Below are 15,755 nucleotides of genomic sequence, written 5' to 3'. Positions count from 1 at the left end.
GTAGTTACTTTATTAGATAATGCGAGTGATTCAATGCTTAAACAAATACTAACATTTAAGATATATTGTTTGATTACCAAATTGAAATACGTATATTTACGAGCTATATATTGTATGTACATACATAGAAATATACGCAAGTGAGTACGTTCTATAACGTATATTTATATAAATCACTTGGTGGTATCATGTAATATCTAAATAAAATACATTTAATTAACTCAAATCTGTTATAAATAATTTATATAGTTCAGAGACAGATAGTTTTTCAATCGAGGAACCAAATCCCGCCGTTGAATCTGCGCTAGCGCCTCTCGTTGTGACAATTTAAACCAAAAGTGCAACTTGCCAACGACGCCTAGTAGAATGGGGCGTTATACGCATTGGCTGTGTCTACATTGGCGCTCTGCGCGCACCGAACGCCTCTGTAAAGTACTAGAACCAATAGTGGCCAACCTCTAAATGCTTTTGAACATTAAAATTTTTTGAAAATAGTATATTGAATATTTATTATGAAAATAGGTGAAAATAGATGAAAATATGAAATTCAAGTTTAAATTACAAAAAAATTGTCGAATAAGCTCCATATGCTTGTCGAATATTTTCTCTCAAATGTGGTTTAGTCCACCACCTTCGGAAAACTGTTGCTTTTCTTCGTCTAATTATTAAAGACATAAAATAAAGTAGATACCAGCCTACTTCAAAATAAAAAAGAAGATCTGGACGCATTGCTTACACTTTTTGATCAAAAGACTGTATTTTTTTTATTTAACTCATAAAGCTCAACTATTTACTTACTACCCAGCAAAAAATTTAACAAGAGGTTATATATTTTCCAAACTGCAATAGCGAAAATAGCAGACGATAAGTATGATGCAGTAGTGTTTAGAAGTTAGTAGCGTAAGAATTAAGAGGTTGGCCGCTTGGTCCTAGTACTTTACAGAGATACTCGGTGCGCGCAGAGCGCCAAGCGCGAGCCAAGAGCGCCAAATGTAGACACACTGACACAGCCATTAGTTATACGCGACGTGTTGTAGACACATTGCTTTTGCTTTCGACCGTTCGGCGTCGCATCATTCGACGTATATAGTACAGTCATCTCTCAAGTATATGCTCGAAAAATGATAGATGATTCGCCGACAGTGCCCTCTTAGCTGTCAAGTTCATTCTTTACTTTGCATACGATATAACGCTGTGGTGCTCAAATCAACGAGTAAATATAATTGTACGCGCTTATGACTGATATCTCTATGTGTGTTTGTGATTTGTCATATGTGAGGTACACTCCGTGCACTTGTCTCTCGTGCTTAGTAGTGCCAATTGTGCAGTTCATTTACCCTTTTTAGTATAAATTTTGTTATACTCACATATAACATTATCTCTCTGTCGAAAGTAAGTTATTCACCTTGCGATGTGCTCGATTTGATTGATTGGTATATAAGGAATAAACAAATAAAAATTGTTTCAAATTTCTTTTGAGTTATTTTTTAGAGCTTAATAAGAAGCAAACACTTTTGACTAGAAAATGGCCACAATTTATCCAGAAGTAAGTGAAGTGAAGGAGAAGGCGTTGCAAAGTTTTTCGAAAGAATTCGGTGTGAATGCCGATATATGTGTATGCGCACCAGGTCGAGTTAATCTGATCGGAGAGCACACTGATTATAACGAAGGTTTCGTGTTGCCAATGGTAATTATTATTATTATCTTTTAAAGTAAAAAAATGTTTTCAAATTGGTTTTCCAAGATTTAATTTTGAAATTTTACATTGAATGTGGGCTATAGAAATATTTTGACAAGTAAAAAGAAATCTTATTCTAACTAAGCGATTTATCTAAGCTCAATATATTATCCGATTGAATTTTTAGCATTGATTGGCTAAGCATTGACCTTATAAATGACATCGTTCTATCTATCGTGTATAGGCATCTATTACTGGCTAGTTACCTTTTGCATACATGATTGTGTATTGCTGTAAGAAAAGATCTCTATTTTACCGATTTTTACAAACGATATGAAATTTAGTCTGCTTTAAAGAGAATATTATTGTAAAATCGTACTGATTTCCGATAAAAGAAAAGAAAAAAGCTGTTTTTGTTATAAATGTTGTTTTAATTATCTTTATGTATGCTGTTTATAGTTTTTTTTGTAACAAATTTCTCAATCCTTGAACTTTACAAAAAAAAAACACACTGAATTACTTAAAAAATGCAATATATTTTGGAAAACCACGCAGTTTATGACTCATGCATTTATTTATTGTAGGCACTTCCAATGGTAACCATGATTGTTGGTAAAAAAAATAACAGCATAACCTGTAAAATCTTCTCTCTGAGTACTTCCATAGGCGGACAAAGTGTAGCTGAATTTAATTGTGTCGATCGAGAGGCAATAAAGCCAGGCGAACCTAAATGGGCCAACTACGTTAAAGGCTGCATCGCAAATTTTCCACGTACGATTTTTCATTTTAAAGATCTATACGTCAGATTTCAAAAGCATTATTTATTATGAAAGCGCATTTTTAAAGAAGAGATATTAAGTATGGTGACAGTACAAGAGTCAACTTGGAATATCCTAACGATACTTTACGCACATTTTCTTCATTATTAGATTGTACGCCAGGATTTAATGCCGCTGTTACATCGACGGTTCCTGTCGGTTCTGGACTAAGCAGTTCTGCTGCTCTTGAAGTTGCGACGTATACGTTTTTAGAAGCGATGACCGGACAAGTATCGAGCAAACCAGAAGATAAGGTATCTTCTTCTTTTATATTTTGAGTGTGTCTCCGCGGCCGATATCGCGTACGCGAAATGTAATTTAGCGTGCGCAAAAACTTTGTAGCGTGTGCGAAATCAACTAAAAATTTTCCTGGAAAATTTTGCGTGCGCTAAATCTGTCGCGCACGCTAGAAAAATCAACCTTTCGCGTACGCTAGATCTTTCGCGCACGCTAGATATAAACTTTTCGGGCACATTAGTATATTTATGAGCAATTCTTTCGCGTACGCTAAAGTGCTCCAAATTTTCTTATAAGAAGCAAACGGAGTACTTATACATAGAGATGTTCCATTCATCCTTCATAAGTCACTCCTGTTATGTTGCTTCTTTTATATATAGGAAATGTAGATCACTAGCGTACGCGAAAGAATTGCCTAAACAAGAAAAACTCTAGCGTATGCGAAAATCTCTCGCTCCATCTCTCATACAAGTACTCCGTTCGCTTCTTACAAGAAAATTTGGAGCACTTTAGCGCACGCGAAAGAATTGCTAAAAAAAAAAAAAAGTTCATTGATACCACTCTAACCTCAAAATGCAAACTTTAATTGCAATTTTCGGCTCCCGTGGTATAATATACTATTCTAGCGTACGCGAAAAGTTGATTAGTAGCGTACGCGAAAAATTTTCCGGGAAATTGTCTGTGGTTTTCGCGTACGCTAAAATTTTCTCGCGTACGCTACATTTTTCTTCGCGTACGCGATATTGGCCGCGGAGACACACTCTTATATTTTATAAAAATGATAGCCATAAATTTTCTCTACTTTTATCAAATCCGCAGGCTCTTGCATGTCAGCGCGCAGAACACGAATTCGCAGGAGTTCCATGTGGTATAATGGACCAATTCATTTCGGCGATGGGTCAGGAAGGTAATGCTCTGTTGTTGGACTGTCGGGATTTGACAACCAAACAGATACCTATGCAGAAACTAGATGATTGCGTTTTCCTCATTACAAACTCCAATGCTCCGCACAAACTCAGTTCGAGCGCTTACTGCGAGCGCAGAGATTGTTGTATCGAGGCATCCAAGCTTCTCGGCAAGAAGAGCCTTAGAGAAGCTAACGTCAATGATCTTGAAGGTGGATTTATTTCGTATATAATTTATTATTTATACTATAGCTGATTTTCTTCTACATAAGTTTTGATCGTTCTCTTCGGTAGTCCTGAAGTCGAAAGGCGCGGATGAAGTAACGATTAAGCGAGTCCGCCACGTAATCACGGAAATCGAAAGAACTTTGGAAGCAGCTGCCAGTTTAGAAGAGAACGATTTTGTCAGATTTGGCCAATTAATGAACGAGAGCCACAATTCGCTGCGCGACGACTACGAGGTTTCGTCCAAAGAACTCGATAGTCTTGTTACAATCGCACGTGGAGTTGATGGGGTGTTGGGAAGTCGCTTGACTGGCGCAGGCTTCGGTGGTTGCACGGTTACGCTTTTGAAAAAGAACGTCGTGGATACAGTCATCAAGCTTATCAAAGAAGAGTGAGTTTGAATGTTCTTCATTTAACTTAAAATTTGTTTAGTATAAGATATACTTATTGATATTTTTTTTTATTTCAGATATGCCGGAACTCCAAGCTTCTACATAGCTAAACCTTCGAAAGGTGCTCAAGTGTTAAAACTTTAATGACCATATACTGTTATTTTTCACAATACGCAATGATAAGAAGTATGAATTGATATCGCGCGCAAGAAGTGCAAGTGAAAATCTGCATATTTTTCAGAAGATATTTTTTAAAATTGATCTAATAAAATATTATATGCGTGAAGATCGATATCAAAAAATTACACATATATATTTATACAAATTAAAACTAGTATTTTATTTGCATCAACTTCTTCCTTTTTTGTTGTTATCATAGTTATTATAATATACCTATAAAAAGTTAAACTACGGACTTTAGCCCAATACCTTTATAATATTGTATAATATTTGCTAATCAGTTAATTCGTAGATTTCTATTATTTTGCGATTAGCGTGTAATGTAGCCTCTCACTTATCGCGTACTAAAAGTAAAATAGAAAAGTATATTGTACAACTAAGGGGTGCGAATGAGGGAGGGGGGGGGGGCTATTTGTATTTTTTAGCGAGGGCAGGTTTTAACCGCGAGTTGGAGATACAAGAGCTCAAATCTCACCCACGCAGAGTTAAAATCGCAATTCATTTAAGTTACGTTTGTATAGTTATTATAATAAAGTATAATTATTCATAATGCATGTGAGACTTAGCTGTACAGAACTAAATTTATCTACATTTTAAAAGTTCCACATTTTGGAAAATCTTTCGGCACAGGAACCATATCTTTGTGCTCGCCAACTTTAAACACCAAAGCCATACCAATATTAACGTGATGCTCAAAGTGGCAATGGAAGAACCAATATCCTAAAAAATTTGAAGCATTTATGTTATTCTCAATGAATAATTTACGCAACTCAATTAATTCGTATGATATTATCACAAATTATAAGAAGAAAATTACCAGGATTGTTTGCGTGAAATCTAACGATAGTGTATCCACCTCCAGGAGTCTTCATTGTGTCCTTAAAAGGCGCTCGATTAAGATTTCGTTTGATTTTACCCTCTTTGTCCAACTGCCTAATTCGATCTGCGGTCACGATGCCATCCAAATTTTCTGTAGAAACGACTCGAAAGAAGTGGCCGTGCACGTGCATGGGATGATTGATAAAACCGTTTAGGCCTGAAAAATAGTTTGCAAAAGCGAACATTTTAAAGGTACATACATTGACTATATGCTCTTTGTAGCAAACGAAATGAAACTATGAATCTTACCTTGATCAAGGTAGATCAACTCAACGACGGAGTTCAGCTTTATGTTAATCACGTGGGTGCAAGCGCATTGCGCATTGTTAGCATGATTAGCGCAAGGCTGATCTTTGACCGTCGTGTAATTACACAGCATACTCTCTCTTATTTGGTTCCTTTGCGATAGCAGGGGGAAGGCCTGCAAGTGCAAAGTTATGTTGTTCATCTGCAGAGTTCCAATTCTCGATCGTGGAAAGGCTATAATAAATACAAAGATAGATTTATTGAAGACAGTCCAAAAGAGATATATTATTTCCGGTAGATTAGTGTTAAGCTTCGTTAATCATATACCTTGATTAAATCCATACAATCCAGCTCTATGATAGTCGTAGTTATTGATCGGGTAGAAATCGAAGGAAAGGAAAATCTGTTGGTCTGGCCTTTTAGTGCTGGATACGTCATTGGGCCTGAGAGAGCGCAAAAGAGGAATACTGATAGCATCTCGAGTTTCCGTTCCCACGTTGTTAGGATTTAAAGACTGTACAATATAAAAACGAGGTATAAATTATCAGCCAGATTTAAAATTAATGCGAATGATTGGTTCAAAATATCCGTGATTTAGCAAACAGCAAAATTTGACAGTAATTTTAACAGAGGTTTATTTATAGACTGACAATCAGCTGAAAATGTTATTAGGTATCTTTTGACTAATTTATTTCGCAATTGATTTTAGATAAGTATTTTTTTTTAATAAAAATTAAGCTTACTCTTGGTTTACGCTTTGGGGTCAAGATATTGTATCCTACAGGAGCGGTGGGATCAGTGATTTTCGCACCTTCGTATCGAAGTATAGCCAGTTGATAGACACTCGTATTGGGATCCGTTGTGTTGCAAAGACCGAATCCACGGAATCTGATCCAGTAGTTGTCTACTGTTTGGTTGGCGTTGATGATGAAATCTACCCTCTCTCCTTGCCAAATGTTAATTGTGTCGACTAAAACCTTATTATTTTAGTAAGGAAAAAGAAAAATGTGCGAGATTCGTTTTGAAACTGATTAATAGGCAAGTATATTTTCGTACCGTTCACTGGCTGAATGTCGTTGCCGTCCAAACTAATGACTCGCATTGTATGATTATCGATGGCCATCTCCATGGGACAGTTATCAGCGCCGGAGTCTATCATCCTAATTCTGTACCTTTTTCCCTGTACAAAACCACGATCATTATATAACTGCTTGAAATATTTCGATTTGCGAAAGATCATTCTTGTAAAGTTGTTCGTTGTATTAGAGAAAGTTTTTTAAAGTAAGTTTGAAAGAAAGTTGTAGTAAAAAAATTGTAGCCTCTTACCTTTGTTACGGTGAAGACCTCGAGAGGTGTATAGACAACGGTGCCATTCTGATCGATGAACTGTTGGAATCTACCCTTGCCATTGATGATTATCGCGGTTGGCGCAATGTTGGAGCGGTAATGAAAGTCTCTGACAAAACCGACGTCGGCCTCCAAGTGCATCCAGTCGTTCACCATCATCGTGTGCACGTCGTAGTCGTAAAGCTTCTGATGATGGTTTGACTTTGGCGGATCCCGAACTATTAGTGCGCCAAAGAGTCCGTCGGCTCTTTGAGATCCTATTGGTCACGAATAAATCATCGGTGCAAATTGTAGAAGATATTTCAGATGACATTCAGAGCGATGAAGTGAACAATTTTTCATTTGAATTTTTCAGCTATATACCTATGTGAGAGTGCCAAAAGTACGTGCCGCTCCTGGTCACTTTGAACACATAACGGAATCGGTCGTTTGGTAGAATGGGGCATTGAGTCACGTAAGGGACTCCGTCCATGTAGGGGGTATCCTTTTGAATGATTCCGTGCCAGTGTATCGTCGTGCTTTCGGACATCATCAGATTTCGCACTTCTACCATCACGGTATCACCAACACAGACCTAAAAAGAGAGGGGGGAGGGGTTTTTAGTATCGGCATGCTTGCAGGAAGTGTCTTTGTTATAATCGTACTCATCGAACGAGAAATTTTTATTATCGTAATAAATAACGTTATCGATGCATTTCTCGCGCTTCATTTCTCTCTTTAAAGATACTCATGATAACACTGGGTAAGTATGATCAGCTGAAATCAGCTGTGATCAATAGCTATGCACAATTTGCATTACTTTAGATCGTAAAATATGATTTCTGCAAACAGTTTTTTTCGATGTCTGGTGAAGAGCGAGAACGAAAAATTGAGTTGAAAAATTGAGCATCTTTTCACAAGCGGGAACAATTCAGTAGTATATCAAAATTTTAAGTTTGCATACTTTGTATAATTTTTAGTAATCGTTTGATATTTAAAAAATTGTATATTTGTGTAACTGATGTAATGTTCGCAATCCTTTATTCGTTTTTTTTTGCACGAAAAAATACCTGTTCATGCTGCCTTTATAAAAAAGCACGGTGTTGGACAAAGGGCGAAGTGAGTTTTTCTAAAACATCAACAGCGCTAGAAAAAGCCAATTTTCTCCCCTAGTTGTAGAAGAATGGCACCGATTGTTCAAAGATATAAATAATGGGGAAAATGGTAAGTCTTATAAACTGGTCCTACCTCGACATTAGGCCCAGGCATCTGTCGATTCGCGACAAACAGAGTCTTTTGAAAACCGTCGACAGGTATACAATGAGGTCTGGAGCAGTCGGTCAGGTTGAAAGGGCAGTCGTAGCATCCCTTACTCATGGCACTAAATTCTTCGACGACGAACACGTATTGGCAGGTCATTGGTGGGCCGTTATTGGTGCAGTTCCGACGACAGGGATGCTTCGACCAGTCGATCCGATCGGCCTCATAGCCGAAGAAATTTTCATCATCGAAATTCAATACGGCCTCCAAAGCTGAAATATTTTTAAAAAGAAATCATTTAATGCGTAAAATAAATGTTCAAAATGTAAAAGTACTGCAAATCTTTTCAATATTTCGCAATACTTTGGAACAAAAGATATATATATATATATATATATATATACACACACACACACATATACACACGCACACACACACACACTTACAATTGAAACTTGCAATAAATAGAGCACAGCACAAAAAATACTGCATGTTATGAAATCCCATTACAATGGAGAAATTAACCAAAAAGTGTAGACTGGATCATAAAAGATCATAAAATACAATTAGTTTCCAATTCTTCATCAAAGTTTTCGAATTACACTTTTGTCACCTAAGTTTGTCTTCGTTCCTGCCTTTTATACCATTTGTATAGGCTTTTTGTATTGTCACTTTGTATGATAATAAATTGAAGATACACAACATCATGCAAAAATCTTTCAATTCGTCTTATTGGCTAAGAGTCAAGGATCGATAAGCTCGATATGAACAATTATTAAAAGCTTAAATTTACTTTTTATCTTATCAGGAAAACGTTTAATTTGATACTTTCCTTAATAATAAAGGGATTCCCTTGTTATGATCAAATTTACTTACTTATTTAACTTTCACCTTTGGGCGTATGTATATATGCATTTATTTTATCCGTGGTATTTGCTTTCAAAAGTGATTTGAAACAGCATATTTGAGCATATTATATTAGTTAATCATTTATGTATATAATCACTAAATAATATATAAAATTAAACTTTGTGCGATGAATCCAAATCTGTTAAATACTTTCTCCATAAGGCCGCAGATAAAGAATTGTTTCACTTAGTTTTTGATACGATAAGTAATAAAGTTATGTGCTGAAATAAATCCATTGTGACAAGAATGCAACAGGAGTATCATGATGAAACCACAAGTTTCTGTCGTACGGTGGACGGACAAGATGTAGCAAAATATAGACAAATTATAATGCAAAAAGAGTTGAGTAGGACTCATTGTCACAAATAAATGATCCTAACCAAGCTATAAATGAATTAATAAGTATGATCCAAAGCTGTGTTGAAAAAGCAACTGATAGAAAATATTCTAATAAAAACAAAAAAGATTCAGTTCCTAAGAAAAAATGGATTACGAAAGCAATATTAATATCCTGTAAAACTAAAGAGTTGTTATATAATATATGGAAAAAGAATCCAAAAAATATGAAACTGAAAATGGATTATAAAAATTATGAAAAAATTTTGAGTAAGGTAATTAAAGATGCTAAGTATAAATACGAAAATAATGCCATTAGAAAATGCAGTGGTAATTCAAGGCAGCTTTGGAGCATAATAAATGATAAGTTAGGAAAAAAAAAGAAGCAAGGAGGATCACTTGATAGTATAATAGTTAATGATCAGAAAATTGATGACAAGACTACTATTGCGAACAATATTATTGTAATGTAGGATTAAATTTAAGCAATCAAATTAAAAAAATGGACTTAGAATGAAACTGCCAGTTCGAAAAAACTACTCAATTTATATTAATCCAACTAATATGTATGAAATTCAAAATATAATTATTGCAATGAAAAAAAAGGCTGGTGGAGTAGATAATATTAGTGCAATAACTATCAAATCTTTATCGAAACATATATCAAAACCGTTATAGTATATATTTAATCTATGCATACAGAAATCAATCTGGCCTAATGCACTGAAAAAAGCAGATATTGTACCTATATATAAATCGGGAGACAATAGTTGTATTAGCAACTATAGACCAATATCGCTAATTTCTAGCATTTCCAAAATACTTGAAAAAATCATATACAATAGACTTTATAATTTTATCATGAAGCACAAAATAATATCTGATAGACAATTCGGCTTTCTAAGATAGAGAGGAACGAAGGATGCTCTCAGTTGTCTATCAAATATTATATATAGAAACCTAGATAAAAGCAAACCGATTATAACTGCGTTCTTAGATCTAGCTAAAGCTTTCGATACGGTAAATCACAGTATATACTGCTGGACAAATTAGAAAGATACGGTGTAAGAGGAGAAGCATTAAAATTACTCAGCAGCTATCTATCTGATAGGAAACAATGTGTAAAGATAAGTAACGGCAAGAGTGAGTACAAAAAAATCATGATAGGGGTTCCACAAGGAACAATACTTGGCCCTCTATTTTTCATATTATACGTGAATGACCTACTGATAGATATGCAAAATGAAACAATATTATCTTACGCTGATGACACAGTTATCATCTCATGTGATAACTCATGGACAGCTGCGCAAGAAAAATTAAATGAATATCTTCGTAAGGTGGCAATATGGCTAAACCTAAATAAATTATCGCTCAATGTAAATAAAACCGTATATATTGCATATGGCAATTACTGTCATAGTGTGCCTAGCACCTTAAACATCAGAATTGGTGATAATGTAATAAATAGAGTAGACAGTTGTAAATATTGTTATGTCCGGGTCAATTCACACAAATAAGTACACACTATTTATAAAAGAACACATAAACTCAGACTCTTTATTTAATACGTAGAATACGTCTGCGTCTGCTCTCAGCAGCTGTCACAATCAGTCTCTAACTAAACAACAACATCCGCGACGTCATTGATCTCGTTGCTAAGGGTAGCTATGCGCGATTCATGGTGTTCGAATCGCGCAACGTTCAGGCTCGGTCACAACATTGCCCTCTTCTTTTCAGATTGTCGTCCCGACAATCATAACCATCCATCCTTCAAGCGGGTTGATCCTCTTACAATCCAATGATGACTTACAGGAACTGACATCAACATCCTCTACCTTGACCCATCCTAGACATCAAGTTACCGAGCAATGCTTACAGATGCCATTCCAATCATCACTTAACAGGACTAAGACGGACCCGTCTCTTGAAAACAATCCTCTTCTTATTCCAATGATGACTTACAGGATCCCATCAACGTCCTGTACCTTGATCCATACTAGGCGTCAAGTTACCGAGCGGCGTTTAAAAGACTAATCTCTTTAATGAATCCTAGCTTTAAGCGGTTGAATTCAATCGAACACATTCAAATTCATCCTTCGGACATGAGTGGGGAGTTGGCATGCCATGGAACCTCTCCTCAAGTCCCTACTCCGGTATTCACCTTCACGCTCACGGGAAAAACCATGGTTCAAAAGAACCGTGAGCAGAGTAGTCTTCATAAATCGGTTTAATTCGGTCACATTCGGGTTGATGCGTCTCAATCGGGTGAAATGTCTTAATCAGGATCTTTCGTCGTTGTTGGTACGTGTCATTACAAGAACAGCCTCCTCCATCGAACGGCGTGGATATGCATGATGTCATCATTCGTATCCGACCTCCTCCATCGAACGGCAAAGATGTGAGCGACGACATCAAAAAGCCAGACATCTCACTCAATAAACCTTTCTATTTTTTTACCTTTCTATTTTTCTTCCTATTTTTTAAAGGGAAATGGACGGGCGCCCTGTTACAATGCCGCTACCCTAAGCGGGTCTTGGGCGTTGTCGTCCAGATCGGACGGGTGGGTGCCTATCACCACTACACAGCGCGTCCTTAGGTTGCGGATAGAGGAACAGCCCCTGGAAAGAGGTTAGCTGCGAATAAATTGAATAAGCAGCCGCGGACAACCGATAGTAATAGGCGTGGGTGTGATGAGCCCACACTGTCGAACGCATTCATCTAGAAACACTACGCAAGCACCACAACAACGAAAACACTTCACATTATCTCTTATCTCTCAATCTATCTCTTTCATCACACATTACAAAAATGGGCAAAAATCCTGCTGCCGAGGAGGATGCGGGAGCGATGACAACTGTCCCGAAAGGGGATGTGTAGAATGATTCGTCACCAGGTCTTACGCGGTAACGATGCCAGCGAAGGCGCGCTGCCTTGCGGGGGGGGCGTTAGGATGCGAGAATGAAACCGTAGTGTGTCTGACGACGAATTGACACTGTCCTCGTCAAAGTCGGAAAGCTCTCATACTTAGTTCTAGAGAGGTATGGGGGTTATCACCTCTAGAACGGTGGACTCACCTGCGATCGGAACAGGATCCGAAGCGCGCGGGAGGAAATGTTTAGGCCTACTATAGGTAAGGAAAGCCTGCACGAAGCCAGCAATGATAACGGTATTAGGGTCATAAATTTCGCGGAGGCAAAAGATCTTATAATCAAAACTACGTGTTTTAAGCACAAGAACATACACAAGGCAACGTGGACATCGCCGGACGGGGCCACACAGAACCAAATTGATCATTTCCTCATTGAAAAAAGACGTCATACTAATGTTCTTGACGTAAGGGCTTACAGAGGGGCAGATAGCGACTCGGACCACTTCCTAGTAGTAGCCAAATTAAGAGCTAGACTAGTAGCGAATCAAAATAGTAAGCGAGTAAACAAGGTAGAAAGCTTCGATATTGAAAAACTACGAGATAGAACAGAGCGAATTAGGTACCAGATACAAATTAATAACAGGTTTCAGGCACTTGAAGAAGCAAACACATCGCCGGAGGGGAATGACGAACCGAATAGCTTATGGGGGGACATCGAAAAAACGGTAAAAGAGGCCGCGAACAAAGTACTGGGTAAAAAGAAAAAGCCAAAGAGCAAACCATGGTTTGACGAAGAGTGCGAACTCTGGTTTGAAAGGCGCAAAAAGGCTAAATTAGATAGCTTACAAAATAGAAGCGATAGGACCGTAGAAGAGTATTCTAACGTAAGGAAACAGACGAGCGCGATCTACAGAAATAAGAAGCGGGAGTATCAAAAGAATCTTATTAGGAGAATAGAAACTAACAGTAAGGAAAATAACCCCCGCGAAATGTACAGAGGGATCAACGCCATCAGAAAGGGTTTTAGGTGTAGAGCTCAATTGATGAAGGACGAAAACGGGGACCTCGTAACAAATGACAACGAATTACTGTCGCTGTGGAAAAATTATTTCGATAAATTATTAAACGTGCACGAAAATAGCGAAGAATTAGGGGACGAAATTCACACTGCTGAACCCCACGTGGAGGAACCGAGCTACCAAGAAGTAGACGCCGCGATTAAAAAACTAAAAAACAACAAAGCCACGGGAAATGACTCTATACCAGCTGAGTTACTCAAATATGGGGGCGTCGAGCTCACTTTCAAAATCTATAAACTAGTATGTGCCATCTGAAAAAATGAAACAATACCCGAAAATTGGAAGGAATCTATCATTATACCGATTTTTAAAAAGCGGGATAAGAAAGACTGCAATAACTATAGGGGTATTTCACTTTTAGCAACGTGCTACAAAGTTCTGTCAAACGTAATACAAGCTAGACTCACTCCATTCGCGGAAGATATAGTAGGAGATTATCAGTGCGGATTTCGGCGCAATAGATCGACGAGCGATCAAATGTTTACCATAAGACAGTTATTAGAGAAAAAGTGGGAATTTTGCGAAACCATACACCAACTATTTATAGATTTTAAAAAAGCGTACGACTCTATTAAGCGAAGCAAAATGTATCAAATTCTAGTACTTCTCGGTGTACAGAAAAAACTCGTGAGATTAATTCAAATATGTCTGAACGGAAGCACGGGAAAGGTCCGAGTAGGCGGTAATGTATCAGAACCCTTCATGATACGCGATGGTTTAAAACAAGGGGATGGGCTCTCTACGGTGCTGTTCAACTTAACGTTAGAGTATGCCGTTAGAAAAATGCAGGTTAGCCAGCTGGGCGCAACGCTTAATGGAACAACGCAGATACTAGGCTACGCAGATGATTTGGATATACTGGGGGATTGTAGGGAAACGGTAGCAAGGAACGCGGAAATCCTCATAAAAGCGGTGGAGTAGACAGGGTTAGAAGTGAGTGAATCAAAAACAAAGTACATGATTGTGGATAAGCTAGGCATCTGCAGAGGGGAGGAAGATCTCAGAGTTGGGAATTTTACTTTTGAAAAGGTTAGCGAATTCAGGTATCTGGGTACGACCATAAATGATAGAAACGAGATTAATGTCGAAATAAATAAGAGACTCCATTCGGGTAATGCTTGCTTCTACGCCGTGAGTAATTTACTTAAGTCGAGGCTGTTGTCTAAAAACGTTAAAATAAGAATATACAGGACAATAATACTGCCGGTGGTTCTGTACGGGTGCGAAACGTGGGCTCTGACTAAGCAGGCGGACAACCGTTTTAGGGTATTTGAAAATAAAGTCTTGCGAAAAATATACGGGCCGAAGAAAGATGAGGAAACCGGGGAATGGAGGAGACTACACAATGATGAGTTACACAATCTGTACGCGTCACCAAATATTAACAGAATAATAAAATCGCGCAGATTGGGATGGGCAGGGCACGTAGCGAGAATGGGAGACGACCGTACGGCAGCGCGTGTCATGAAGGGCAGGCCGATGGTAACGCGACCTCTAGGTAGACCTAGACGTAGATGGGAGGACAACGTAAAAGCGGATCTAGTAGAAATAGGACGGGTGGGTGTCGATCGGAGAGGTGCGTCTTGGGTGGGGTTGACACAAGATAGGGCAGCGTGGAAGGCTTGCGTAGATGAGGCAATGAACTTTCGAGTTCCAAATGCCATGTAAAAAAAAAATGGACGGGCGCCAGTCAAAGCCGCAGTCAAAAAGTAAAATTTATGAGATCTCGAAAACATGGGCCCTGTATGGATAATTTTAATTTTTTCGGCTGTAACTATATACTTACTCTCAACAAAGAAAAACCGCTTCCAATTCTTTGGCATGTACGTAGCTTCCTTCAACATATATGTATAGCTTTAATATCTGAATCATTTTTACTTCATATATCGTCGCTCCCTACGAAGAGTAGCACTGTTCAAATTTCCCGTCATAAGTAGCACAACTCATTTCACGCACGCTAGACTAGCACAACTCAAAATTTCCCGCGAAGACTAGCACAACTCAAACTTTCTCACAACTTAAACATGGAATTTCTATACAAATTTTTTGCGAAACTGTCTCAAAACTAGAAATCTCAAAACTAAAAAATCGCTATAAAAAATGCGTCCACAAAATGTAAAAACGGACTTTTTTATACAGGCGTACTTATGCAAACGAACACACACACATCCGTACGACATTTTCTAAAAACGCATGATTCGAACTCTAAACACCTCCAAATGCGTTTCCACGAAGTTTTAGCGAAAATATAAAAATTTTACTATTAAAAAGCTTCCTCTAGAAGGAAGCAAAAGTTCTGATAATCGCCCCGACTGTATGATATTAATCGTATGGTTGCAATAATGTAAATAATAAATGATTATTAAATGCATTTTAAAATATGGCGCGTACTTGTGTTACCGACAGTTGATAA

The 15,755-nt window shown here is 37.7% G+C and overlaps 2 protein-coding genes across 4 annotated transcripts; one reads left to right on the top strand and one right to left on the bottom strand.

Moving 5' to 3' along the window:
• The first annotated feature begins 1,006 nt into the window (after positions 1-1,006).
• LOC100120082 (galactokinase) lies at positions 1,007-4,607 on the top strand. 3 transcript variants are annotated; one of them, XM_032599010.1, is made up of 7 exons: positions 1,007-1,225; positions 1,492-1,687; positions 2,263-2,449; positions 2,608-2,750; positions 3,553-3,850; positions 3,933-4,254; positions 4,333-4,586. In XM_032599010.1, exons 2-7 carry the CDS (start codon positions 1,526-1,528, stop codon positions 4,397-4,399), a joined length of 1,179 nt encoding a protein of 392 aa, XP_032454901.1. In that variant the 5' UTR covers positions 1,007-1,225; positions 1,492-1,525; the 3' UTR covers positions 4,400-4,586. The 3 variants fall into 3 exon arrangements, with proteins under 3 accessions (XP_032454901.1, XP_001600084.1, XP_008205617.1); XM_001600034.6 differs by having other exon boundaries at positions 1,012-1,392; positions 4,333-4,607; XM_008207395.4 differs by having other exon boundaries at positions 1,021-1,392; positions 1,481-1,687; positions 4,333-4,607.
• Positions 4,608-4,916: 309 nt separating this feature from the next.
• Positions 4,917-8,477, bottom strand: LOC100120120 (laccase-like). Its single transcript, XM_031928810.1, has 9 exons — positions 8,135-8,477; positions 7,271-7,481; positions 6,887-7,164; positions 6,617-6,740; positions 6,304-6,530; positions 5,888-6,074; positions 5,564-5,794; positions 5,253-5,471; positions 4,917-5,155 (listed from the first exon to the last, which is right to left on the bottom strand). The coding sequence occupies exons 1-9, from the start codon at positions 8,303-8,305 to the stop codon at positions 5,022-5,024; spliced, it is 1,782 nt and encodes a 593-aa protein (XP_031784670.1). The 5' UTR covers positions 8,306-8,477; the 3' UTR covers positions 4,917-5,021.
• Positions 8,478-15,755: the final 7,278 nt, after the last annotated feature.

Source organism: Nasonia vitripennis, chromosome 4 (assembly GCF_009193385.2).
Source record: "Nasonia vitripennis strain AsymCx chromosome 4, Nvit_psr_1.1, whole genome shotgun sequence".
Classification (NCBI taxonomy): domain Eukaryota; kingdom Metazoa; phylum Arthropoda; class Insecta; order Hymenoptera; family Pteromalidae; genus Nasonia; species Nasonia vitripennis.
This window is presented reverse-complemented; position numbering and strand designations above follow the sequence as displayed.